Genomic DNA, 27,954 nt, shown 5'->3' on the forward strand with positions numbered 1-27,954 from the left:
GAATATAGGCCAAGCTGTTCTAATCTGAGCATCATAATGTCTTCTGTACTGCCCTCCAACTGCTCATTACAGAGAAACAAACGTTATAGAAACAGACAACAACAACTCAAGTTTGTCATCTTGATCTGTCTTCCACTAGACCACAGCCTCTGATTCCAGGGCTAAGAACAGAATAGTGAGTTGTCTGTGTATCTCATGTTACGACCATTTTTTCTCTCATATGAGATGGATTGGTAGATCTGACAGAAATGTTGGGGCTAATCACATCAGGTTGATCTGGTTTCCTCTAATATTCCTGTATCCAGGCCACAGTGAGTCTTTGCTCCACTAGTTTGTGTCTATTAGTAACCAGGCAGGCATGGGTGCTGACTGGGATGCAGGGGGCATATCAAATATGCAGTGGCAGTGGTTAGTCATCTGCAACAACATCTTGTAAGCCTGCATGGCCCACTTTCCACAGGAAGTTCTCTCCTGGTATTTAAACCAATTGTCTTATTTAAAGGTGAGAGGCTCCAAGGTATTGTCAGTGCCCAAATCCCAGTTCTCACTGATATGACGTCTATGTGATCAGAGATCATCTTCAACTGGGTAGTTCCACGAAAGGAGTACCTTTTGTGTTCCCTTTGATATTTTAAGTAGAAATTGTGCAACAATATTGCATTTTAAAAGCCTGTTATTAAATGAAATGCCCTTTAATAGGCACTTACTATAGTCATTTTTTTTTTTAAACGTAACTTCTTGAGATGGGAAAATTCATTTTTTATTAAGTTGAACATGTGTTCTTGATGACAGAATGTTACAATTAGGTGAAATCAAATCTTTTTTCTTAAAAAAACAAAAAACAAGATACACTTCTCAAAAGACACTGAATTGGTGGAACGACCCAACTGTTGTGCCAAATCAGGAACAGTAGTCTTGTTGACAAGTGATGACAAGTGATGCTGTTATGTATTTCTCTAGCAAACCGATTGATTGAGAGACAGAGTCACATAGGCCTATATCCTGTGATTCAAATATGAGGGTATTTATGAAAGTGTCTGCAATGGATATTACTATGTTATGGCAGTGATGGATAGGTTGGAGAAAAAAAATGTGGGTAAACTCTCATTTCCGTTTGTGGTGAAAAAAGTCATGCCTACTTTCCCCCAAAAATCTGAAAAAGGTGGGTAAACGGTGTTTACTTGCGTTTACCCTCCACTAGGCTTACACCACTGTTGGTAGCCTACCCTCTCAGGCAAGGCAATTTTTAACAAATGAACACATGCAGAATAGCATACATTCAGTATAAAACATGAGTCGAATCAAAACATATTTTACACCCTAGTTCAAGACAGACGTTTTGCACTGTTTTGCTATGGCTTTAGTCATCAATCTAACAAGAGGGTAATATTTCGTTAATCTAGTAGTGTCCCCTCCCTAGAAAGCTATGACCTTTGGCTTTCACCAGGAATTGTTCATTTATGTCTGAGAAAGAAAAAAACTTTTCAACAAATATGATCCAGTACACATAAAAGTACAATAAAATCTATACCAAGATGATATGATAAAATACAATTGTGAATGAATAAGCCTTTTCATACTTTATAATATGTCCATACAGTATATTGCTATAATCCGTTTTAGTAATATCTACCCAAAATATTTCACCTTCTTTACTTTACCAAACATATTATGACATTAGTGAGAGTCAAAATCTGTTACATTTGTGATCGTCTAAATCAACATTTGGTCCATTTAAACAGCGTGCGTCCCTCTTATAGACGAGGGGGAAATCCTTAGTATATGCAATGTGTCTGTCTCTGACGTAAAACACATTTTTGACTTCCACACAAATTACTTCTTTACTTATTTTAGGTTTAAGGAAAAGTGTAGGTCGGATTCTTTATCGTAGAGCTATGAAAGTTATGTATTTAGATCCGCCTTCTTGGGACAAATTCAAAGATTGCTTTGAAGTAACATTACGGTGAAGTGATATAAATGGATGTAATGATGCAGCCGACCACCAGAGGGAGGCAAATACAAGTTTAATCGACAGAGGACATTTACATGGTCCTAGGAAGGTCTGGATGGCTGTCTTCTGACTAAAACGGTGGGAAATAAATCAAAATGAGTAATGTAAACATATACATATTTATTTCAGTAATTCTAGTACGATTTTGGGGACTGTCAGTTTTAATGCATGGAGTATTCACAGATCGTGTGACATAAAACACTACCTTTCTTTCTTTACATTAATGACATTTATGGCAGTGTTATTTGTCATTATTAACAATAGCGTTAGCCGTGTTTAACAATAGCGTTAGCCGTGATGCTAATGGTTGCATTCCTCCAATAGAGTTCCAGACACTTGTAGAATCTATGCCAAGGCACATTGACGCTGTTTTTGCCGCTCGTGGTGGCCCAAAACCTTATTAAGACACTTTATGTTGGTGTTTCCTTTATTTTGGCAGTTACTTGTATATAAAACACAGGAAAATCACGTTTCAGACTGCACTGGGCCTTTAAGAGGTGTACATGAATGGCTGTGTTGTGTAACACGGTCTTTCTATCAGACTATCAAGTTTCAAGTTTTATACAGTATGTTTGTCCATGTAACGTCCTCTGTGATGTGGACACTGAGAAACTTAAAACTGCTGATTCTCTCTACTGCAGTCCCGTGTTCCATCCTCTGCTTCCTTAAGTCAACAATCAACTCCTTTGTTTTGCTGAGGTTGAGGGATAGGTTGTTGTCCTGGCACCAGAATGCCAGTTAACTTACCTCCTCTCTATAGGCTGTCTCGTCTTTGTTGGTTATCTGCAGTATTGCTGCCCCAGTTGCAGTGCAGAGTCAGACAGACTATAAATAGCCAGTGGCGATTTTAGAATGTAAATTTTGGTTGGGCAAACTAACAAAAAAAATTTGGGGATGCATGCCAGCAAAGCCACTACACAACACAACACTAAACAATACATGAATTGCAATATAACAGTGACAAACAGTGCCCACAAACTGTTAGGGCCTACATAAAGCTGTCCCAACAGCAGAGTCCCAACAGCAGTCCAAACACCTTGCCACTACTATACCTGGCTATCAGCAGAACCTTGTCTGACAGCAAAACAGTTCATTCATTTACTGCCTTTAACACACACTGATATGTCTGACTTAAACAAATGTGATTTCTACTGACAATTGTGATGTACAAACTATGGCATAAGGGGACGATAAGCAGACAAGAGGCAATCCGTAATTTCGATTAAGACATTAATGAACGTAGTTAATATAAATATTTGTTCAGCACTTTTGAAATGTACAGCGACAGAATTCAGAACATGGGCCATTCTTACAGTATTCTCCCTGTACACCAAGTCAGAACCGTATGATAAATAAAGGGGGCATATACGCAGACAATGAAAGCTCTTACAATATTCAATGATTACATTTCTCTAAACCGGTTATAGGCTACATGTGCACCACCAAGTCAGAACAGTAGGCGAAATTAAGAGGGGAAAATATACCAAATTATTAGGATGAGGCACATGGGCTACTAACAGCTTACTACACAACATACACTTAGTATTACTTTCTTAGCTACAGTATACATATCACCCTGGCATTTTACATAATTTATGCAGCAGCAATACAAGACATTTTTGGACTCACCTTGTTGTGCTCACTTGAACTGGAAGGTGGTGTGACGGTCTTTCGTAGGCAAATTTTGTCCTCAAAGTCTGGCATTCTCTGGATTTATGGTGCTTTCAAGACAACAGGGAACTCAGGGGGAAAAAACAAGGTAGAATCATGATGACGTCAGTGATCCTTAGGTTGTAGCTCTAGAAAGAGGCCAGAGATCCCGATTTGGATGACTGTTCAAAATGTATTTTCCCAGTCGGGGCTTGTTTTTTTCCTGAGTTCCCAGTTGTCTTGAACTCACTGAATTAAGATTTCCCAGTTCTGAGTTAACAGTTGTTTTGAGCGCGGCAGAAATTATGCTGGATTGACAGCATGGCTTATGTTGAATGTTTATCATTTTAAGCTTGGAAAAGAGACCCTTAACCCGAGAATTGTGACCACACACCCACTCCACTGAATAGCAGGCTAGTGATTGCTTTGCAATGCTTGCAGTTAGCCACTGATTTCTTCCAAACCACTCATTGTTGAAATGACAATTTACAACTTGTGTACTGTTTATGTCCAATGGCCAATGAGCACCGGTACGTTTTATCTATAATTTCTCTTCATTATTTCTCTTCATATGACCAGGATTCACCAGTAGATTGTCGACTTGATTCATGATGATGACTGCTAGCTAAGATTTTGAAAGTAAGATGTTGACATGATCAGTCCAATCAAAGCTACTGTAGATATAACATGATTTGACATAATTTTAACTTTGGCCAATGACCTTGAGCCTTCTTGGATAGGCACTTCAGAATCAACTTGATACACTCTGTCGAAGACGCTTACGTGTGTTCCGGAGTTCCAAATTGAGCAGCTGCTGAAAAATGAGCTCCTGTATATATTGAGATTTAAATGTTTTTTTAGAGTGAAGTACATCGAAAAAATCAAGAGAAAACTGCAAGACTCAATAGAAGACAAAACAAGGAACAAACCAAAAAGACAGGCTTTTAAAGAAGTAACTATTTTTCATAAAATTGTACAGTTATCTTAGCTAGCTGAATTGCTAGCTGAATTGTTTACTTGTTGCTAAGCAGTTGCTAGGGACTCTCCTGGAAGAAGCTAGCTAGCTTACAAATAATAACAACAAAAAATATCTAGTTAACAGAAGAAAGGAAGACAAAATAAGGACAGAAGAAAAAGGAAAAGAAAAAGGACAACAAAGTGAAACCTCTAAAGAAACAAGAGACCATAATACAAGAAACAGCACTATAGAGAGATAGAACAACAACGCAGCCACTGCCAGCTAGCCTACTTCAGCAGTACTGTATCATTTGAATTATTTTAGTCAATAAGATTCCTGCTACGTAAGCTTAACTTTCTGAACATTCGAGACGTGTAGTCCACTTGTCATTCCAATCTCCTTTGCATTAGCGTAGCCTCTTCTGTAGCCTGTCAACTATGTGTCTGTCTATCCCTGTTCTCTCCTCTCTGCACAGACCATACAAACACTCCACACCGCGTGGCCGCGGCCACTCTAATCTGGTGGTCCCAGCGCACGACCCACGTGGAGTTCCAGGTCTCCGGTAGCCTCTGGAACTGCCGATCTGCGGCCAACAAGGCAGAGTTCATCTCAGCCTATGCCTCCCTCCAGTCCCTCGACTTCTTGGCACTGACGGAAACATGGATCACCACAGATAACACTGCTACTCCTACTGCTCTCTCTTCGTCCGCCCACGTGTTCTCGCACACCCCGAGAGCTTCTGGTCAGCGGGGTGGTGGCACCGGGATCCTCATCTCTCCCAAGTGGTCATTCTCTCTTTCTCCCCTTACCCATCTGTCTATCGCCTCCTTTGAATTCCATGCTGTCACAGTTACCAGCCCTTTCAAGCTTAACATCCTTATCATTTATCGCCCTCCAGGTTCCCTCGGAGAGTTCATCAATGAGCTTGATGCCTTGATAAGCTCCTTTCCTGAGGACGGCTCACCTCTCACAGTTCTGGGCGACTTTAACCTCCCCACGTCTACCTTTGACTCATTCCTCTCTGCCTCCTTCTTTCCACTCCTCTCCTCTTTTGACCTCACCCTCTCACCTTCCCCTCTACTCACAAGGCAGGCAATACGCTCGACCTCATCTTTACTAGATGCTGTTCTTCCACTAACCTCACTGCAACTCCCCTCCAAGTCTCCGACCACTACCTTGTATCCTTTTCCTCTTGCTCTCATCCAACACTTCCCACACTGCCCCTACTCGGATGGTATCGCGCCGTCCCAATCTTCGCTCTCTCTCCCCCGCTACTCTCTCCTCTTCCATCCTATCATCTCTTCCCTCTGCTCAAACCTTCTCCAACCTATCTCCTGATTCTGCCTCCTCAACCCTCCTCTCCTCCCTTTCTGCATCCCTTGATTCTCTATGTCCCCTATCCTCCAGGCCGGCTCGGTCCTCCCCTCCTGCTCCGTGGCTCGACGACTCATTGCGAGCTCACAGAACAGGGCTCCGGGCAGCCGAGCGGAAATGGAGGAAAACTCGCCTCCCTGCGGACCTGGCATCCTTTCACTCCCTCCTCTCTACATTTTCCTCTTCTGTCTCTGCTGCTAAAGCCACTTTCTACCACTCTAAATTCCAAGCATCTGCCTCTAACCCTAGGAAGCTCTTTGCCACCTTCTCCTCCCTCCTGAATCCTCCTCCCCCTCCCCCTCCTCCCTCTCTGCAGATGACTTCGTCAACCATTTTGAAAAGAAGGTCGACGACATCCGATCCTCGTTTGCTAAGTCAAACGACACCGCTGGTTCTGCTCACACTGCCCTACCCTGTGCTCTGACCTCTTTCTCCCTCTCTCTCCAGATGAAATCTCGCGTCTTGTGACGGCCGGCCGCCCAACAACCTGCCCGCTTGACCCTATTCCCTCCTCTCTTCTCCAGACCATTTCCGGAGACCTTCTCCCTTACCTCACCTCGCTCATCAACTCATCCCTGACCGCTGGCTACGTCCCTTCTGTCTTCAAGAGAGCGAGAGTTGCACCCCTTCTGAAAAAACCTACACTCGATCCCTCCGATGTCAACAACTACAGACCAGTATCCCTTCTTTCTTTTCTCTCCAAAACTCTTGAACGTGCCGTCCTTGGCCAGCTCTCCCGCTATCTCTCTCAGAATGACCTTCTTGATCCAAATCAGTCAGGTTTCAAGACTAGTCATTCAACTGAGACTGCTCTTCTCTGTATCACGGAGGCCCTCCGCACTGCTAAAGCTAACTCTCTCTCCTCTGCTCTCATCCTTCTAGACCTATCGGCTGCCTTCGATACTGTGAACCATCAGATCCTCCTCTCCACCCTCTCCGAGTTGGGCATCTCCGGCGCGGCCCACGCTTGGATTGCGTCCTACCTGACAGGTCGCTCCTACCAGGTGGCGTGGCGAGAATCTGTCTCCTCACCACGCGCTCTCACCACTGGCGTCCCCCAGGGCTCTGTTCTAGGCCCTCTCCTATTCTCGCTATACACCAAGTCACTTGGCTCTGTCATAACCTCACATGGTCTCTCCTATCATTGCTATGCAGACGACACACAATTAATCTTCTCCTTTCCCCCTTCTGATGACCAGGTGGCGAAACGCATCTCTGCATGTCTGGCAGACATATCAGTGTGGATGACGGATCACCACCTCAAGCTGAACCTCGGCAAGACGGAGCTGCTCTTCCTCCCGGGGAAGGACTGCCCATTCCATGATCTCGCCATCACGGTTGACAACTCCATTGTGTCCTCCTCCCAGAGCGCTAAGAACCTTGGCGTGATCCTGGACAACACCCTGTCGTTCTCAACTAACATCAAGGCGGTGGCCCGTTCTTGTAGGTTCATGCTCTACAACATCCGCAGAGTACGACCCTGCCTCACACAGGAAGCAGCGCAGGTCCTAATCCAGGCACTTGTCATCTCCCGTCTGGATTACTGCAACTCGCTGTTGGCTGGGCTCCCTGCCTGTGCCATTAAACCCCTACAACTCATCCAGAACGCCGCAGCCCGTCTGGTGTTCAACCTTCCCAAGTTCTCTCACGTCACCCCGCTCCTCCGCTCTCTCCACTGGCTTCCAGTTGAAGCTCGCATCCGCTACAAGACCATGGTGCTTGCCTACGGAGCTGTGAGGGGAACGGCACCTCAGTACCTCCAGGCTCTGATCAGGCCCTACACCCAAACAAGGGCACTGCGTTCATCCACCTCTGGCCTGCTCGCCTCCCTACCACTGAGGAAGTACAGTTCCCGCGCAGCCCAGTCAAAACTGTTCGCTGCTCTGGCCCCCAATGGTGGAACAAACTCCCTCACGATGCCAGGACAGCGGAGTCAATCACCACCTTCCGGAGACACCTGAAACCCCACCTCTTTCAGGAATACCTAGGATAGGATAAAGTAATCCTTCTCACCCCCCCCCTTAAAAGATTTAGATGCACTATTGTAAAGTGGCTGTTCCACTGGATGTCTTAAGGTGAACGCACCAATTTGTAAGTCGCTCTGGATAAGAGCGTCTGCTAAATGACTTAAATGTAATGTAATGACTTAAATGCTTAGACCTTCTTTTTTGATATTTTCAGTGGTGTCGTTAACAAATACATGGCCATAAAGAAAATGAGAATTAAAAACAGGTTCAGCCCCTGGTTCGACTGTTATCTGTCAGAGTTACTCCACCTCAAGAATTCAATTTGGCAAATCGCTCAGCCCACGCATACTCAGGCTGATTGGCTCTCGTTAAGGCAAATTAGAAATAAGTGCTCTCAGGCTATCCGGAAGGCCAAAGTTAGTTACTTTAAGGAGCAGTTCTCTCTCTGTGGGTCTAACCCCAAGAAGTTCTGGAAAACGGTTAAAGACCTGGAGAATAAACCCTCCTCCTCACAGCTGCCCATGTCCCTTAATGTTGATGATGTAGTTGTTACTGACAAGAAGCACATGGCTGAGCTCTTTAATCACCACTTCATTAAGTCAGGATTCCTATTTGACACTGCCATGCCTCCTTGCCTGTCCAACATTTCCTCATTTCCCACCCCTTCTAATGTGACGATCCCCAATGCTCCTCCCTCTTTTTCCCCTGCCCCACTACAAAGTTTCTCCCTGCAGGCGGTCACTGAGTCTGAAGTGTTAAAGCAGCTCTTTAAACTTGACCCTTCTTTAAGTTGCTGCCCCTATCATCGCCAAGCCTATCTCTGACATTTTTAATTAACCTCTTGAAACTAGGGGGCACTATTTTAATTTTTTGGAAAAAATAACGTTCCCAAAGTAAACGGGCAATTTCTCAGGACCAGATGCTAGAATATGCATACAATTGACAGCTTAGGATAGAAAACACTCTAAAGTTTCCAAAACTGTAAAAATATTGTCTGTGAGTATAACAGAACTGATATTGCAGGCGAAAGCCTGAGAAAAATCTTATTTTGAAACCCCTGTGTTTCTATGCATCCCTATTGCCCATTGAAAGGGATATCAACCAGATTCATTTTTCTATGGCTTCCCTAATGTGTCTACAGCCACTAGACATAGTTTCAGGCTTTTATTTTGAAAAATGAGCGTGAACGACAACATTGCGTCAGTGGTCAGGTGGTGGCTCTCAGAGTGATTTGTGCGTAATAGACAAAGGCGGCCATTGTTCCTCTCGCTCCTACTGAAAAGCCAATTGTCCCGGTTGATATTATATCGAATAGATATTTGAAAAACACCTTGAGGATTGATTATAAAAAACATTTGCCATGTTTCTGTCGATATTATGGATCTAATTTGGAGTTTTTTTCGGCGTTGTCGTGACCGCAATTCCTGGTGGATTTCTCAACAAAACGAAACGGAGGTATTTCGGCTATAAAAATAATCTTTATGGAACAAAAGGAACATTTGCTGTCTAACTGGGAGTCTCTAACTGGGAGGAGTGAAAACATCCGAAGCTCATCAAAGGTAAACGATTTAATTTGATTGCTTTTCTGATTTTCGTGACCAAGCTTCCTGCTGCTAGCTGGACATAATACTATGCTAGGCTATCGATAAACTTACACAAATGCTTGTCTTGCTTTGGCTGTAAAGCATAATTTCAAAATCTGAGATGACAGGGTGATTAACAAAAGGCTAAGCTGGGTTTCACTATATTTCACTTGTGATTTCATGAATAGGAATATTTTCTAGTAATATTTTTTGACCGTTGCGCTATGCTAATTAGTGTAGTTGATGACAATGGGTAGTTCTAAGAGGTGTCTCTCCTCTCTGGGGAGGCAGCCACGGTACATCCTTTATTTAAAGGGGAGATAAAGTTGATCCTAACTGTTATATACTGTAATATCCATTTTGTCCTGTTTACCCAAAAGTGTTGGAAAAACTTGTCAATAATCAACTGACTGGCTTTCTTGATGTCTATAGTATTCTCTCGGGTATTCAATCTGGTTTCCACTCAGGTTATGGATGTGTCACTGCAACGTTAAAGGTTCTAAATTATGTCACCATTGCCCTTGATTCTAAGAAATGTTGTGCTTCTATTTTTATTGACTTGGCCAAAGCTTTTGATATGGTAGACCATTCCATTCTTGTGGGCCGGCTAAGGAGTTGTCACGACTTCTGCCGAAGTCGCCCCCTCTCCTTGTTCGGGCGGCGGTCGACGTCACCGGTCTTCTAGCCATCGCCGCTCCACTGTTCATTGTTCCATTTGTTTTGTCTTGTTTCCCCGCACACCTGGTTTACATTCCCTAATCACACTACATATATATTCCCTCTGTCCCCCCCCCCATGTCTTTGTGTGGAATTGTTTTTGTTACATGTTTCATGTTACGCACCAGGCTGGTTTTCCCCGGGTACCGTGTTGTACCCAAGTGTGTTTAATTGTTTAACTTATGCATTATTGTGACTGTTGTCACGCTTTGCACTTTTGCCATTTGGCTGGAGGTTTTTGACGCAGTTGCGTCCGTCTGTTGTTACTTCTGCCAATTAAAGTGTGCGCCTGATCACAACTCTCCACTCTCCTGCACCTGACTTCTTACCAGTAGCACACAACCTGGCAGGAGTATTGGTGTCTCTGAGGGGTCTTTGGCCTGGTTTGCTAACTACCTCGCTCAAAGAGTGCAGTGTATAAAGTCAGAACATCTGCTGTCTCAGCCACTGCCTGTCACCAAGGGAGTACCCCAAGGCTCGATCCTAGGCCCCACACTCTTCTCAATTTACATCAACAACATAGCTCAAGCAGTAGGAAGCTCTCTCATTCATTTAAATATTTATACTCAGCTGGCCCCTCCCTGTATTTTGTGTTGAACCTTCTACAAAAACGCTTTCTTAGTTTCCAATGATCTTTCTCTGCCCTTAACCTTGTTCTGACCACCTCCAAAACAAAGGTCATGTGGTTTGGTAAGAAGAATGCCCCTCTCCCCACAGGTGTGATTACTTGAGGTAGTCACCTCATACAAGTACTTGGGAGTATGGCTTGACGGTACACTGTCCTTCTCACAGCACATATCAAAGCTGCAGGCTAAGGTTAAATCTAGACTTGGTTTCCTCTATTGTAATCGCTCATCTTTCACCCCAGCTGCAAAATTAACCCTGATTCAGATGACCATCCTACCCATGCTAGATTAGGGAGATGTAATTTATAGATCGGCAGGTAAGGGTGCTTTCGAGCGGCTAGATGTTCTTTATCATTCGGCCATCAGATTTGCCACCAATGCTCCTTATAGGACACATCGCTGCATTCTATACTCTGTAAACTGGTCATCTCTGTCTACACGTTGCAAAGACCTACTGGTTGATGCTTATTTATAAAACCCTCTTAGGGCTCACTCCCCCTATTTGAGATACCTACTGTAGCCCCCATCCTCCACATACAACACCCGTTCTGCCAGTCATATTCTGTTAAAGGTCCCCAAAGCACACACATCCTGGGTTGCTCCTCTTTTCAGTTTGCTGCAGCTAGTGACTGGAACGAGCTGCGAAAAAAACACTCATACTGGACCGTTTTATCTCTTCATTCAAAGACTCAATCATGGACACTCTTACTGACAGTTGTGGCTGCTTCACGTGATGTATTGTTGTCTCTACCTTCTTGCCCTTTGTGCTGTTGTCTGTGCCCAATAATGTTTGTACCATGTTTTGTGCTGCTACCAAGTTGTGGTCATGTTGTGTTGCTACCATGCTGTGTTTTCATGTGTTGCTGCCATGCTATGTTGTTGTATTAGGTTTCTCTTTATGTAGTGTTATGGTGTCTCTCTTGTCGTGATATGTTTTGTCCTATATTTTATATTTAATCCCAGCCCCCGTTCCCGCAGGAGGCCTTTTGCCTTCTGGTAGGCCATCATTGTAAATAATAATGAGTTCTTAACTGATTTGCCTAGTTAAATAAATACAATTCTAATGTACCTCTAGGGCAGCACCAAAGGGGCTTGCATTTTCGAGCGAGAGAGTGACAGAACACTGAGCTGCCCCATCACCACCACCACCATAGAGAGCACGGATCTAGGCTGAAACACCTGTATTTTGGACCTGCTTTACTCAAGAAAGCAAAAAAGAGACCATGTTTGTATGGAGGCTTTATTAACTCACTATAAAAAATATTTTTTACATTGTTTTCAAACTGATGTGTGACACATATTAATGGCAAAATAACATGAAAAACAGGCAAACTCCCCCCAAAATAATTGGCCTAAAAATGTGGGGCCCCGCCCCATCTGGCCTGAATGACGGGTCACCACTATGAGTAGCTATGGGTGACTTTTGCTAGGTGGGAAGGAAGGGAGCACGCCACGGCTGACTGAGTGAATCATGCAGCTCTGGCGCTAGCCATGCTGATGGCTTGGGGCAGAGGAGGCATTCGTTTTCTGAGTCTGACTATAGACTCCAGAATTAGCATGAGGCTTCATAGTACCATTGGGCTGCTTATCTGTTCTAGTATCATCATAACCCATTTAATGCTCTCCTTTCCTCCTGTTTCAGATGTTTCCTTCAGAGCATGGAGACTCTTTCAGTAATAACATCAACTGCTGAGCTGAGATAATGAACAGGACAGCCAGCCTATCAGGGGACACCCTGATCGCGTGTCACTTCCCCCTGGTGCAGCTCCCCCTGGCAGCTTCCTGTGCAGGCGGCTCTGTGCAGCGGCTCCTCCAAGCGGCCTGGTCGACTGTGCTCCAGCTCCGTGGGTCTGACCCGCGCTGCCTCCCTTCCCGAGCAAGGCAACCTCCACAGAGAGCCCTTCCACAACCGCCTTAGACATATCTCCTCCAGCTACTGGAGCCTCAACGAGGACTGGGGCGAGGGGGACGGGGAGGGGGGCAGTGACAGCAGTGGGAAGTGTGACTCTGGATCATCATCAGAGGAGGCGTCACAGATGACAATCTCTCAAAGACATAAACAACACCCTGTAGTTGGAGGTACTTTACGGCTACACAACTCCTTTCTCCCTAATGAAGGGGTGGATGAAGATGAGGAGGATGAAGATAGTGATGGAGATAACCTGCACAGATACCATGAGGACTCCTCTTTTGTGCTGCAGTTGCATGGAAACTCTAACTGGGCCCTGAGTAATGCTGGGAGGCAGACCTCCAAACCTTCTAGCCAATCAGCCAGTCAGAACCATGACAACAGGGGTAAAACTGTGTTGAAGGACTGTGGGGAGCAGGAGAGACTGGAGGATGTTGAAGATAATATGCTAAAATGTGGTGATGAGAGCTACTGCTTCAGCTATGGCCAAACAAAATGTTTCCCTGAGTCTTTCTCTGATGGTCTTCTAGAGTACGTCACAGACTCCTCCTGCAACAGCTCAGATGGGGTTCTCGTCAACTTTAGTGCGATCTACAACAAGAGTAACAACCCTGCCACCCCAAACGACCTCGGCATTCCTGCAATGCAGTCATCCCAGCCAGCAGAAGGCACTGTCGTCCTAAACCTGCAACCTTTCCCCCAGGAGCCCCAGGGTCCTCAAGCTGCTGGCCCCAGTCAGGAGGGCAGAACAACCTCCTTTCCTCTTGACGGGGTGCCTTCTGTCCCCTGCTGGTCACCACAGGCGCTGGACTCCAACTGTAATGTCTACCTTCCCGATGCCCACGGCCTCCTGTCCTCTCTGGAGGTCTCTGACCTAACTTCCTGTCTCCAGAGCCAGGCCAGGCTGCTGCCCACAGGGACTACCCAGAAGTACTACAAGCTGGTGACCTGTGACCTGTCATCCCAATCAGCCTCGCCCAGCCCAGCCTGGTCCAGCACCACCAGCGTCACCTCAGAGGGCCACTACTTCCTCTTCAGTAAGGCCCGGGGAGAGCAGAGCCAGGAGGAGAAACAGGTTGGCATACCACAATGACTTACAGTTTGTTTTAAAAAATGCACAACTTTTGAATTTCTTCTTCAGGTTTTGACTAATTTGTAAGATGTATGATGAGCAGAATGACTTTCATAGCAGTTGACTTTCCTGTCAACTAATCAAAGTTTTATCTGTTTCTCCATGGCCAGCAGGAAGAAGGCTTAGACAAAGAAGGGAGGAGAGCTACCCCATTGCACCATCCTCGCTGTTTGAGCTGGGACTCCCAGCATGTCACCTCCTTTGCTGAAATTGCCTACTGTAAGAGACATACAGACAGCTGCCAGAGCTCCAGCCACTCCCACACCTCCCAGGATCTGTGTCCCATTCAAGAGGCAGTTTCCCTGGGCCAGAGTAGCAGCCACTCCCCCCTACTCCTGAGTCCCAACCAAGGCAGTATCACTGTGTCCAACCACCCTTCTGTGTCACCGAACCATGAGACGGAGGAGGAGGGTAAGAAAACAAGCCAGTTGGTACATGAGTAATTACGATTCAGCTGATCTACCCTTGTTTTTTCCTTATCTTTAAAACTTTTCATCCCCTCTCCCTCTCTCCCTGTCAGGGGCATGTTCATGGGCCACTCCTGTGGTTCGCTACAGTAAGGCTCAGAGGCCCACCTCCCTGCCCATCCAGCCCTTCGTCCTGCTTCCCCCAGCAGGTAAACCTCAGAGCCAGCCCCTGGGCTCCCTGCTGGACCAGTACATCAGCCACAAGAACACCAAGCCCAGCTTCAGCTCCCAGCCAGGGTCCAAGTGCATAGGCAAAGGCAACAGACTCCTGACCCACCTGCATCCCTCACCGCTAGGCAGCTATGGAGCCATCCTCCTGGAAGGCCCCTCCAGCTCTGATACCTGCTCCACCTGCACCCCCAGTCCAGAACGCTTCCAGTCCAGACTCAACTGGACACACTCCAGTCCATACAGGCCCCACACTAACCTTGGTCTCACTTCGACCAGTCCAAAACAAGCACAAACAAGCACCAAACTAACCCAGGCTTATTCATGCCAGGACCAGCTCTATGAAGACCTAGACCAAATCTACCCCAGCCCAGTTCAGGCCCACAGTAGCCCAAACCAGTCTCATTGTAAAGATTCAATCAAACGGAGCCAAGGCATGGCTCAGATCTGCCAAGATCTCATTCGCCTGTCCCCAGAGCAGAAGAGCCTCAACCCAGTCCTCCTGACCCACAGCCCTCACTGCCCCATCTCCCATGTAGCAACCATGTCACCCTCTGTCAGTCACATCCATCATCCAGACCTGCTGGTGTCCTTCTCTCCAGACCCACCCTTACTGCCCCACAAGACAATCCCACTATCCTCAGTCCCTGTGACTGGGTCTGCAGCCTCTCATCGTAGCCTGACAGCTGCTTTCTCGTCAGTGGCCCCTCTGTCCTCTCTGAGCCCCCTTCTGCATCCCCTGGTGTCTGCAGGGCCCAGTGTAAAGCAGCATCAACAACAGCACTGTGACTCCTTCAGCCTGAGTGACAGTAGGCCACCTGTGGAGTTCTGCCTGTCACCTGAAGCCTCCTACGAGTCTCTGTCCATCAGCCACCTGCAGAGGAGAGGTGAGGAAGAGGGAGGGGCCTGATCTGTGTATAGGTGATAGAGCATGGATCAACCTGGTCTCAGAGCAGTTCATATCAAGTCAAATCAAATTATATTTGTCAAATGCGCCGAATAAAACAGGTGAAACAGTGAAATGCTTACTTATAAGCATATAACCAACAATGCAGTTTTAAGAAAAATATTTACTAAATCAAATTAAAAAATAAAAGAACAACAATAAAATAACAATAAAGGCTATATACAGGGGGTATCGGTACCGAGTCAATGTGCAGATTAGTCGGGGTAATATGTACATGTACGTACAGTAGTGACTATGCATAGATAATAAACAGCCTTCTTGACACCGCCTGGTATAGAGGTCCTGGATGGCAGGAAGCTTGACACCAGTGATGTACTGGGCCGTACACAATACCCTCTGTAGCTCCTTGTGGTTGTAGGTCGAGCAGTTGCCATACCAGGCAGTGAAACAAGCAGTCAGGATGCAGCTGTAGAACTTTTTTTTTTTTTTTTTTTTTGAATTTTACCCCTTTTTCTCCCCAATTTCATGGTATACAATTGTTTTAGTAGCTACTATCTTGTCTCATCGCTACAACTCCCATACGGGCTCGGGAGAGACAAGGGTTGAAAGTCATGCGTCCTCCGATACACAACCCAACCAAGCCGCTGGTTCTTAACACAGCGCGCATCTAACCCGGAAGCCAGCCGCACCAATGTGTCGGAGGAAACACCGTGCACCTGGCAACCTTGGTTATTGTGCACTACGCCCGGCCCGCCACAGGAGTCGCTGGTGCGTGATGAGACAAGGATATCCCTACCAGCCAAGCCCTCCCTAACCCGGACAGCGCTGGGCCAATTGTGCGTCGCCCCACGGACCTCCCGGTCGCGGCCTGTTGCGACAGAGCCTGGGCGCGAACCCAGAGTCTCTGGTGGCACAGCTGGCGCTGCAGTACAGCGCCTTTAACCACTGCGCCACCCGGAGGCCCTCTGTAGAACTTACTTTTTGAGGATCTGAGGACCCATGCCAAATCTTTTCAGTTTCCTGAGGGAGAATAGGCATTGCTGTGCCCTCTTAACGACTGTCTTGTTGTGTTTGGACCATGCTAGTTTGTTGGTAATGTGGACACCAAGGAACTTGAAGCTCTCAACCTGCTCCACTACAGCCCCATCGATGAGAAGTCCACAATCATCTCCTTTGTCTTGATCACGTTGAGGGAGAGGTTGTTGTCCTGGCACCACACTTCCAGGTCTCTGACCTCCTCCCTATAGGCTGTCTCATCGTTGTCGGTGATCAGGCATACCACTGTTGTGTCGTCGGCAAACTTAATGATGGTGTTGGAGTCGTGCTTGGCCATGCAGTCATGGGTGAACCGGGAGTACAGGAGGGTACTAAGCACGCACCCCTGAGGGGCCCCCGTGTTGAGGATCAGCGTGGCAGATGTGTTGTTGCCTACCCTTACCACCTGGGAACGGCCCATCAGGAAGTCTAGGATCCAGTTGCAGAGGTAGACGTTTAGTCCCAGGATCCTTAGCTTAGTGATGAGCTTTGAGGGCACTATGGTGTTGAACGCAGAGCTGTAGTCAATGAACAGCATTCTCATGTAGATGTTCCTTTTGTCCAGGTGACAAAGGGCAGTGTGTAGTGCAATAGAGATTGCATCATCTGTGGATCTGTTGGGGCGGTGTGCAAATGGGAGTGGGTCTAGGGTTTCTGGGATGATGGTGTTGATGAGAGCCACTTCATGGCTAGAGACGTGAGTGCTACGGGTTAGTAGTCATTTAGGCAGGTTACCTTAGTGTTCATGGGCACAGGGACTATGGTGGTCTGCTTGAAACATGTTGGTATTACAGACTCGGCCAGGGACAGGTTGAAAATGTCAGTGAAGACACTTGCCAGTTGGTCAGCGCATGCTCGGAGTACACGTGCTGGTAATCAAACATTTGACTGGTACTGTATATGTAAAACAAAAATTATGATTTTTTTTATTTGGCCTTACTATTAGCCCATACAAACGTATTGAATAACATATTCACTACATAGAACAACAGATAGTCCAAAAAACAAATCTAAAGGAAGTCTCTATCCTATATCTCAGAGACATAAGAAAGATCAGGGAACAAATATATATATTTTTAACCAGTGGTGTAAAGTACTACTTAAATATTTTTGGGGGTATCTGTACTTTACTATTTATATTTTTGACAACTTTTATTTTTACTTCACTACATTCCTAAAGAAAATAATGTATTTTTTACTCCATACATTTTACCTGACACCCAAAAGTACTCATTACATTTTGAATGCTTAGCAGGACAGGAAAATTGTGTAATTCACGCACTCATCAAGACAACACATGGTCATCCCTTCTGCCTCTGATCTGGCGGACTCACTCAACACAAATGCATCTTTTGTCAATTATGTCTGAGTGGTGAAGTGTGCACCTGGCTATTTGTACCTTTTAAAAACAAGAAAATGGTGCAGTCTGCTTTGCAGAATTTGAAATGATTTATACTTCTACCTTTACTTTTGATACTTAAGTATTTAGCAATTACATTTACTTTTGATACTTAAGTATATTTGGAACCAAATACTTGAGTAACTTTCTATCTTTCTATAAGGTATCTTTACTTTTACTACAGAATGACATTTTGATACTTTATCCACCACTGTTTTGAACCCTGTTACTAAACAGTCTCCATATATACAGTACTTCTCAACTTTACACAAAGCTCTCATAGTTAGTGTGTAGCCAAAACTGTACGGGCAGAAGTTGGCGGGTCGGCTGTACCGACTTCAGACAAGTCCCAAGAAACTTGTGGGGGTCGTAGAACAAAACGGAGTTAAGTTAATGGGGTTAAGGGTGTTTTGAGCCGAGAGCATATCATGTGGATTGTGTGATGTGATGTTGACTGTGTGTGATGTCAATGTATAAATCAGAGGATGTGTGTGGTGGGTAGACAGTGTCAGTAATCTAGTGTTATGTCAAGATGGAGAGTCATTAGATTATTACTGAACAGTCATTATGGGAAACTGGAATCCTACACTGTCTGTTACTCTGTGCTGCTGCTGGGTTCTAAAGAGAACAGCAGCAGAGCTTTCTGCAGCAGAGCTTTCTGCAGCAGTGCCTTCAATACCCTGAAGGGGGTTTCTTTAAAACATGACCTATTTTTCTCTCCCTGCATTGGATTGGCTGAGACATTTAGTGTGTGTGTGTGTGTGTATGTGAGTGTGCAAGCTCCAGTTTATGTTTGTTGCAGTGGGTGCAGTGTTGTTGATACGCTGGATATATGATTCACAGATGTATGTTATTTTAGTGTCACAATACAGACACACATGATTAGAACCAAACAATGTAAATGTCAATGCCGTGCTTGTATGCACATTGTCTTGTGAAAGCAAAGCGTGAACAGTGATGTACTGTCTGTTTGGCAGGGGAGAGCATTGTAAGGCAGATTCAATACGCATTAACAATGCACCCTGACATTTTAGAGAGAGCCAGAGCAAGATGGAAGGGAGATGAATCATGGATGTTCCCATGTGGTTCTGTATATACACCCTTTTTATTCAGTGTCTGATGTTTCTGGTTAATGAATCAAATGTGTTTTATGTCAGTCCCTCAGGCATTTTGATAACCCCCCTGCATGGCACAGAATATTAAATGAGCTAACTCCTGATTGCTTCTTTCCATGTTTCTCCAGGTCTGCTGAAATCTGTGAGCTTGGCAGTGGATTTGATCATGGCTCATTTTGGCACCAGTCGAGATCCTGTGGAAAAGGTAGAGTGCAGCAGAGCTAAAAGCAATCTGAAGGGAACTAGAATAACCAATTCACAAAAACTGACAGTAACCCTGAATAGGATGAATCAACTCCCATAAATGTATGTTATTTTTAATTAAAGTGTAATTATTGATCATGATCATATGATAATGTCCCACTTCTCTCCAGATCCGGCTAGGGAACAGCTCGAGGAGTCCCACCATTGGTGGTATAGTCCTGGAGCATTTGTGTCCCACCATCCAGAACATTCTGCTGGATGGCATTAGGGACCACAAACTTGACCTGATCATCGGTCATCGACGCAACCATGCCTGGAATGTGGTGGAGGCCTCCACTCAGACAGGTCAGAGACACATGGTGGTGATGATGGTAATGATGATGATGTGGGTGGTTGTGGTAGGTTTGATGCTGATGAGTGTATGACTACAGTGCTGCATTTGCTAATGGGGGTTGTAGTTCAATGGTCTCTGTTCCTATCTAAGGCCCTACCACCCAGGTGCTACACAGCCTGTTGTCCAAGGTGAGGCAGTGCTCCCTGCTGACCAGCCACTGTATGAGACTACGAGCCTTCATCATGGGCCTGCTCAAGTGAGTCCCTTCAAGCCTCACTCTTTTTTAGTGTATCAAATTGTGTTCTAATGGTGATTTATTAAATGTTATGATTGTAAAATGAAGGACTTATATTCTCTCTTTTAGCTTGAGAGCCTTGGAATTCTGGCTAAATCACCTCTACAACCAAAAAGGTATGCGTTTAGATTTTTTTAATTTCTCCAAATTAGAAAACATAAGGTTCTTGGAACATACCTCTCTCATACTCTTCCCAACTCTCCTCTCCCCAGACATGGTGACAGATCACTACCATCCATGGGGTTTCCTCGCCATGTCGCAGGGGCAGTGTCAGCCTCTGTTCCAGGAGCTCCTTCTCCTGCTGCAGCCTCTTTCCATGTTACCCTTTGACCTCAACCTGCTGCTGGAGCCCCGCCTGCTGCAAAACAGACAGCTCTGCTCCGAGGAACAAGCTCCACCATGCTCCACCTTTCTCATGACCAGTTGGCCCCTACTGAGAGGAGACAGACAGGGGGCATATGGTTCTATGGATGGTCCCAGAGATAACAGCAGGCCACCAGGTGACCCACACCAGCTGGTACAGCATCTTCAAGGGTCCACCCAGGGGTCAAAGGTCATGGGTCATGAGAAGTGGGTGAGGCATTTAGGCAAGTCTAGCAGAAGTCTGTGGTCAGTCACCAGTCCAGGGTGGTGGCAGAGACGGCCTGCCCACACAGAGGGGGGGGTGGAATATGGACAGATTTACATGGATGTCATCCACACTGAGCCTCAGCAGGGGATGGAGGGGCGGAGAGAAGGTGAGAGTTCACAGGAGGGCAGGAGGGAGGGAACTGGCCCGGAGACCCCCAGGATGCCGGCAGACCCCCAGGATGAGAGCCTCTCCCAGGGTGGGCTACGCTGGGCCAAGCTGTTTGGATCAGGAGGGAATCCCCCCACCAGGACACAGAGGGCACCTCAAAATCTCAATGGGACACAGGCCCAGAAAAGGTCAGAATTACTGAACTCTGGCTAACTGTTCCTATGGTGTTATTACAATTCCTCCTTAATAACTGCATTTCTCTTGTCTTAAAGGAGACCTTCACAGTGGCTGCAGTTGGACAGGTCTCAGCTGGGCCTATTGGCTCATACAGTGTGGTCAGGGAAACTCCCAGCTCCACAGCCTGACCAGAAACACCAGACATAGACATTGTGCCCCTATGACCACACTCACCCAACCCTCTGATGAGTAGAGAGGGATGTCATAAGGTGAATGCACCAATTTGTAAGTCGCTCTGGATAAGAGCGTCTGCTAAATGACTTAAATGTAATGTAAATGGATAGGGAGGAGAAGAAAAGATACACCACCAAAAATGTCAACCGCATGATCCTGAGTCAGTGTTATAGTGCACAGTGTTACACACAGACACCTCAGCTAGAACACACTCACACTGGTCAGAAAAGCACAGTAGACCAGTTGATACAACTATTGGCGCATGGGTGATACTTTTTGCTATGTTATTATTAGGCAATAACAACTCCCCCCCCCCCCCATGTATTATTAGATTTACAAGTGCTTCTTTTCATCTGTCATGAATTGGGATTTATGCAATATATTCTCCCTGTGAACCTGTCAATCAAACTGTGTGGTCAGAGAGGCTCCTCCCATGTTAGGGTCTTGCCTTGATCTGAAAGCCTTGCACAACATCCCAGACTCTACTCTGCAGAAGAAACCAATTAGTATGTCATGGAGCTGCATGCATACCATACAGTAGCATCCTATTCTCCTAATACTGTCAATCTGATCCTCTACTTTCCAACCCCTACCCCGTGTGACTATCCTATGTGCGAATGGAATGACAACAAAAAATGCAGAAAGGCAATCTTTACTAGCCATGTTTACTAGTGCCACATATTATGCCAGCCAGCAGCCTTGTGCAGTGGCTTATCTTCCAAAAGGGGGTTGCCTTCACATTCAACTAGACAAACATGAGGTCTGACTCTAGCATGGTTTAAAACAAACGTTCAAGGAGTCATTAGGTGCTAATTTAGGCCTACTACTGTGTGTGGTTGTACTGTACTACCTACAACAATATCTTATTATACTGTTTTTTTTAATGAGTTTTGTAAATATTTAGGGAAGAAAAGTCTAGATTTGTGGAACTGTTAGGTTCCAAATGGAGTGTGTTGTTTGCACAATATAAAGCTATCGTGTTGTGTTTCAGGTGTACACCATTTTGATAGGCCAGTACTACTAAGCTAAAGAGAAAGGCAAAGTCTGGATTTACGTGACAGGAATGACTTGGCTATTATAGCCTTTGCAATAAATGTGAAAGTGAGTTTATCATATTTCCTCCCCAACCTAACTGTCCTTCCCCTAAAACCTTAGAAGAATGGTCTACGCTGGGGTAGCAGGTAGCCTAGTGGTTAGAGCGTTGGGCCAGTAATTGAAAGGTTCCTGGTTTGAATCCCCGAGCTGACAAGGTAAAAATCTGTCATTCTGCCCCTGAACAAGGCAGTTAACCCACTGTTCCCCCGTCATTGTAAATAAGAATTTGTTCTTAACTGACTTGCCTAGTTGAATAAAGGTTACACAGAATGCACCCTCTCTGAGTGTAAGTTCCCAGTGAAAATCAACCATTCTGAATAAAAAGGTATTGATTTCTCTTGTGACTTATGTTTCACATCCACTTGTACAGCAGATTTTAAAAATATACACTATCGTTCAAAAGTTTGGGGTCACGTAGAAATTTCCTATTTTTTTTTTAAAGAAAAGCACATTAGCTAACACAACGTGCCATTGGAACACAGGAGTGATGATTGCTGATAAGGATTGCTGATATTCCATAGAAAAATCTGCCGTTTCCAGTTACAATAGTCATTTACAACATTAACAATGTCTATACTGTATTTCTGATCAATTTAATGTGATTTTCTTTCAAAAGTGACCCCAAACTTTTGAACTGTAGTGTATATCGCTAAATACAGGAGAAACAGTGTTCCACTGCCCATATTCACAGTGTGTACATGTTCTGGTCATAAATCATTATTACGATTCACTCTGGGATGTACAGAGTCCACAGACCAAGGTGTTGCTGTTCCACAGACATATGCATTTATTTCAAAGTCCTTGGATTCATCACTCAAAACAACTCCATGATGTGTTCTCTACCCTAGTCATTTATCATGTGATTGTCTTGTGGATTGTACCTCCGTTACTGAGCTCTGGCCTCTATCTTCTGAGTGCCGCTTAGCCCCAGGGCGTTGTGGGTAAGCTGCCCAAAGGTCTGGCCGTACCTGAACTTGTGTCCTGTGGGCAGATCAAAATAATATTATAGTTAAGCAATAATGTTACAGTATCACATGATCTACCATGTGATCATATGATCCATTTTAAAACAAAATATGGAGATTTCAGAACTGTGTGTGTGAGGCTTGGTACTATAGTGTTTTGAATAAGTTTAGGTCCACCTGGAACATGGCCGGTGTAGGAGGGCAGCAGGCCCCGGTGGGATGGGTAGACTGTGGGGATGGGGGGTAGAACTCCTGATTCCTCCCCAGGGAGGCGCAGGGAGGTGGGGTCACTCCTCATTTCTTTTCCAAACTGGACCAGGGCCTTGTTGGTGGTGATGGGGTAGCCCGTGCCAATCAGGAAGCGAGATTTGGGCACGTACCCTGTGAAACCTAAATACATGCCTCAATGGAAGATCTAGTCAATACAGAGACTCATATACAGTTGATTGTGTTGCATACACTCATACACGCAAAAGTATGTGGACACCTGCTCGTCAAACATCTCATTCCAAAATCATGAGCATTAATATGGAGTTGGTCCCCCCTTTGCTGCTATAACAGCCTCCTCTCTTCTGGGAAGGCTTTCCACTAGATGTTGGAACATTGCTGCGGGGGGCTTCCATTCAGCCACAAGAGCATTAGTGAGGTCGGACACTGATGTCAGGAGAAGAGGCCTGGCTCGCAGTCGGCGTTCCAATTCATCCCAAAGGTGTTCAATGGGGTTGAGGTCAGGGCTCTGTGCAGGCTAGTCAAGTTATTCCACATAATCTCAAAAAACTATTTCTGTATGGACCTTGCTTCGTGCACAGGGGCATTGTCATGCTGAAACAGGAAAGAGCCTTCACCAAACTCTTGCCACAATGTTGTAAGCACAGATTTGTATAGAATGTAGCATTATGATGTCCCTTCACTGGAATGTCCCTTCACTGGAACTAAAAGGCCTAGCCCGAACCATGAAAAACAGCCCCAGACCATTATTCCTCCTCCACCAAACTTGACAGTTGGCACTATGCATTGGCGTTCTCCTGGAATCCGCCAAACTCAGATTCGTCATTCGGACTGCCAGATGGTGAAGCGTGATTCATCACTCCAGAGAATGCGTTTCCACTGCTCCAGAGTCCAATGGTTGCGAGCTTTACACCACTCCAGCTGACACTTGTCATTACGTATAGTGATCTTAGGCTTGTGTGCGGCTGCTCAGCCATGGAAATCCATTTCTTGACGCTCCCGACGAACAGTTATTGTGCTGACGTTGGTTTCAGAGGCAGTTTGGAACTCAGTAGCGAGTGTTGCAACCGAGGACAGATTTTTATGCACTACGAGCTTCAGCACTCGGCGGTCCCCTATCTGTGAGCTTGTGTGGCCTACCACTTCGCGGCTGAGCTGTTGTTGCTCCTAGACGTCTCCACTTTACAATAACAGCACTTACAGTTGACCGGGACACCTCTAGCAGGGCAGAAGTTTGACGTACTGACTTAGAAGGGTGTCATCCTATGACGGTGCCAAGTCCTACTGCCACTGTTTGTCTATGGAAATTGCATGGCTGTCTGCTTGATTTTATACTCCTGTCAGCAACGGGTGTGGCTGAAACAGCTGAATCCACTCATTTGAAGGGGTGTCAACATACTTTTGGCCATGTTGTGTATGAGTTTTTTTTAAATGGTACCTGTAGCATACTGTACCTACCTGAGATGAAGTACTTGTGTGGACTGCTGTCCTCCATGAAGTAAGGAGACACTTTGGGCTTCCAGGGGTCCAGGGCCTCGTAGGGGTCTGGATCTTTGGAGATGGCCGTCAGAGGGGGGCTCAGTCTCCGAGGCTGAAGGGGGTAGACAGAATGGCAGACATACAGACACTATGGTTGAGACAGCGAAGGTATTCAAGCTTCCGGCTCTTACCAACGGCCCTATCCCAGACTATAGACCTTTGATTATAAGAGGAGAAGATTTTCTCGCATGGTATCAATGTAAAGTTATCATTCCATCAACCTAAGTGGCTAACAGTAATTGCTTGTGTTGTTGAGCTTTCCTGTCAGCTCCTACACAACAAGAGACAATGGCTGTCAATCTCAAATACTTAATTGGTTTGAATCTATGATTGGAGAGCTCTTCAGGTCATGCAGCCGGCCTCATTTAGACTGAGACAGAGAGTGATAAATGCCACAGGATCTCAGCATGGATTATTAAACGTGTGTGTGTGTGTGTGTGTGTGTGTGTGAATAGGAGAGAGATTAGAGCTGATTACTTTAAACTCGGAATTGGTGGTGTTGCTGACAAGCGGTATGTTTGCTGGTGCCAGACGAACCCTCCTCTGCTGGTCTCGGTCAAACTCAGATAGTGCCTCGCGACACGTCTCTGCGTAGGTACGGGAGAAGTAGTTCTGGCTTTTGGGGACAAAGCCTGGAAAAGACACCATGTCAAAACAATGCAAAGCATACTTTACAGATGGAAGAGATGTTCTGCTTAATGTATGAAAACTGAGTAACAGTGTGTTTACCAGTGTAGCCCGGTATCATCCTCTCTAGATTCCTGCGTTCTCCATGGTGGCTCCTCCAGTTCTCGTCCCGCGGGCCCGTGTCTGTCTCTGTGGAGGGGAAGCGGCCCGTGTGGAGGACCAGGCGACGCGAGCGTGAAACCTCCGGAGAGGACAGCAGCTTGGCAGTCAGCTGGCCGTAGGTCTTCCCCAGGTGGTACTTCAGCTGGGGGCAGTAACCTGCATACCTGAGGACAGAGAGAGAGAGAGAGGTGGTGGTTGTGGTGAGGATTGTGATTAGATTTCAAACAGGCCTTTTTGGATTTATTCTCTGTTATGTTGACAGTAGGCCTAGTGTAAATATTTGAAACCCTTTTTTAAAATGTACAATGCTTATATCAAAGTAAGGCTTTATTGAGGTGAAAGGTGACTGTATGGATCTCATGGTATTTAGTTTAAGCTGTGTTGTGTTCCTTAATGTCAGCGAGTTTAGCCTCAGATATCAACCTTCCTGGGAACGGTTACCATGGGTGATCGTCATCACAAAATACTTTTGGCCTCGAGCACTGGACTTGCTCTTGCTCATGGACATTTTGTGTAGGTTTGTTCAGTTGTTTGTGTTAATTCCTTAGACATATAGTAGGCCGAATGTATGCTATGTGTAACGACATAAAAAGGCACAATATAATCAAATAAAATGTAAAGGTATGCGCAAGCATAAAATCAATGGAATGATGCACGAATACAATAATGCATCATTAAAAAGGTTTAGAATTTAAATATAAATAGCACACCATGCACGTAATACAAATAACATGTCAATATAATAACACGCATCTAATTAGAGTGTATATTTAATTAATTAATTTGATAAAATTCAAAAGCAAAGAGGTAGTTTCAATGTGAATAACCTACCCCGGTATGTACTGCGGATCAGGTGTCACCAGCACCTTGCTGAATTTGGGGGGGAATTCATCCATGTTGACCGCACACTGTACCACTGAACACGGAACTTGAGATGGACGCCGGACAGCAGCCAACTTTGCAGTTCTGTGTTTGTGTGTGGTTGTCAGGTGGAGAGGATGTGGACAACGCGCAGAGATATTTCTTCGACTAGACCAGGTCAAGAATCCATTATTCCGTCATTGTTGGCTTTGTGAGGTAAGACGTTCACCTGTGCGCCTTTTGCCCCCAACATTCTAAAGCTTGTTGTGGTTGGGTGCTGTACTGTAGGCTACAACTTGTTCCTTCAGTCCGCGGTGGTAAATAAGCACCGCCATCACACATTCCCATGCACCTTATGGTCAAATAGGTGTAGTGTCATTTGAATGAACACTAGCCTACCAAATATTTACATTTCACATTTACATTTTATTCTATAGCCAAAGTTGTTTTTACACAATGTTTTAGCCATCTCACATGTTTCCCCCACTTTTTATTATCAGACCTTGTATTTTCCTATGGGAAAAAATTATAAATAAATGAATTGATTAATTGTTCATTTTGACAGAAAATTACTTATCTGAAAGGATATACAGTTTGTGGCATGAAATAGCGACACCTGGTGAATTAAAGCAGCATTGCTGCATTGGCTGGGATATTTCTTGGGCCACTCAAGCTACTACTCTTCTGAACTACATCATCATCCCACTGGGGAAGATCGTCTCCCATGAACTTTCAGCTCCCTGCCAGCTACTTTGAGATTCTTATGAAAGCACTATATAAAATACATCTATAGTATTTAGTAGGTGTTCACAGTAAAGCTCTGAAACCTGTTGTTGTTCTTGTATACTTTTTTTCCCCTTGATATGGTAAAATATTTCAAACATAGATTATTAACTTTTTACTAATTTGGCACACAGAAACTAGAAGTGAACTTGAAACTTGAAACTTTGTATTTTTGAAACTTTGAGACTTGAAACTTTGTATGTAGGTGTCTTTCCTCATCCTGAACAAATTTGCCTCAAGGACCCTTAAGGTCTGTCAGGATAGATTTTCCTCCACCTTGGAAAGTTTGGAAAACCTTTAAAAAAAATATTTTCATAAGCAATAACAACACCACATGTGGTATGCTGGCCCATGGTGCATATCTTAACTTAGTTTGAGAAAGCTAAGGGACTGGTTAAGAGAGGGTTGAGTTATAGATAAATCAGGAAACCAGATTTGACATGTCCATTTAAATCCTTTGTACCCCTAATAATAGATGTATTATATACAGCGCTTATCAACTTGAAAGGGTCAGCAAAGACATTACCATGATGAACTATTAACTTTAGCGTTGATATCTTAAAAAGTAAGGAAACTATTAATATAACAACAAAAAATACTATGCAACTCCAAAAAAATCTTCTCATGGACTTAAAGTCAGATTCACTCCAAATGTGGTATTTGGACTCCTCACAATAGTCCCTAAAGAGTTTG

The 27,954-nt window shown here is 45.1% G+C and overlaps 2 protein-coding genes across 3 annotated transcripts; one reads left to right on the forward strand and one right to left on the reverse strand.

Moving 5' to 3' along the window:
• Window positions 1-12,184: 12,184 nt before the first annotated feature.
• On the forward strand, window positions 12,185-22,434 carry LOC115123948 (AP-4 complex accessory subunit RUSC2). Its single transcript, XM_029653315.2, is given in 10 exon segments — window positions 12,185-12,653; window positions 12,655-13,870; window positions 14,038-14,338; window positions 14,448-15,449; window positions 19,147-19,223; window positions 19,393-19,567; window positions 19,707-19,812; window positions 19,921-19,967; window positions 20,064-20,778; window positions 20,863-22,434. Coding segments are annotated over 10 exon segments (3,816 nt in total). The 5' UTR covers window positions 12,185-12,588; the 3' UTR covers window positions 20,975-22,434.
• cimip2b (ciliary microtubule inner protein 2B) lies at window positions 17,134-26,819 on the reverse strand. Of its 2 annotated transcripts, XM_029653335.2 has the most exons (7): window positions 26,449-26,819; window positions 25,558-25,781; window positions 25,306-25,460; window positions 24,748-24,880; window positions 23,239-23,451; window positions 22,978-23,077; window positions 17,134-19,212 (listed from the first exon to the last, which is right to left on the reverse strand). In XM_029653335.2, exons 1-6 carry the CDS (start codon window positions 26,511-26,513, stop codon window positions 22,983-22,985), a joined length of 885 nt encoding a protein of 294 aa, XP_029509195.1. In that variant the 5' UTR covers window positions 26,514-26,819; the 3' UTR covers window positions 17,134-19,212; window positions 22,978-22,982. The 2 variants fall into 2 exon arrangements, with proteins under 2 accessions (XP_029509195.1, XP_029509188.1); XM_029653328.2 differs by lacking the exon at window positions 17,134-19,212 and having other exon boundaries at window positions 22,868-23,077.
• Window positions 26,820-27,954: the final 1,135 nt, after the last annotated feature.

The sequence above is a fragment of the Oncorhynchus nerka genome, linkage group LG4 (assembly GCF_034236695.1).
Source record: "Oncorhynchus nerka isolate Pitt River linkage group LG4, Oner_Uvic_2.0, whole genome shotgun sequence".
Taxonomy (NCBI): Eukaryota; Metazoa; Chordata; class Actinopteri; order Salmoniformes; family Salmonidae; genus Oncorhynchus; species Oncorhynchus nerka.

Bases quoted from the DNA above. Each gene is read 5' to 3' on its own strand.
- cimip2b (XM_029653335.2), bottom strand. From the start codon at position 26,513: ATGGATGAATTCCCCCCCAAATTCAGCAAGGTGCTGGTGACACCTGAT. The intron at 25,461-25,557 runs GTAAACACACTG...TGTCTTTTCCAG, and splicing joins GATGATACCGGGCTACACTG to GCTTTGTCCCCAAAAGCCAG. The intron at 24,881-25,305 runs GTAATCAGCTCT...TACCCCCTTCAG, and splicing joins CCACCAATTCCGAGTTTAAA to CCTCGGAGACTGAGCCCCCC.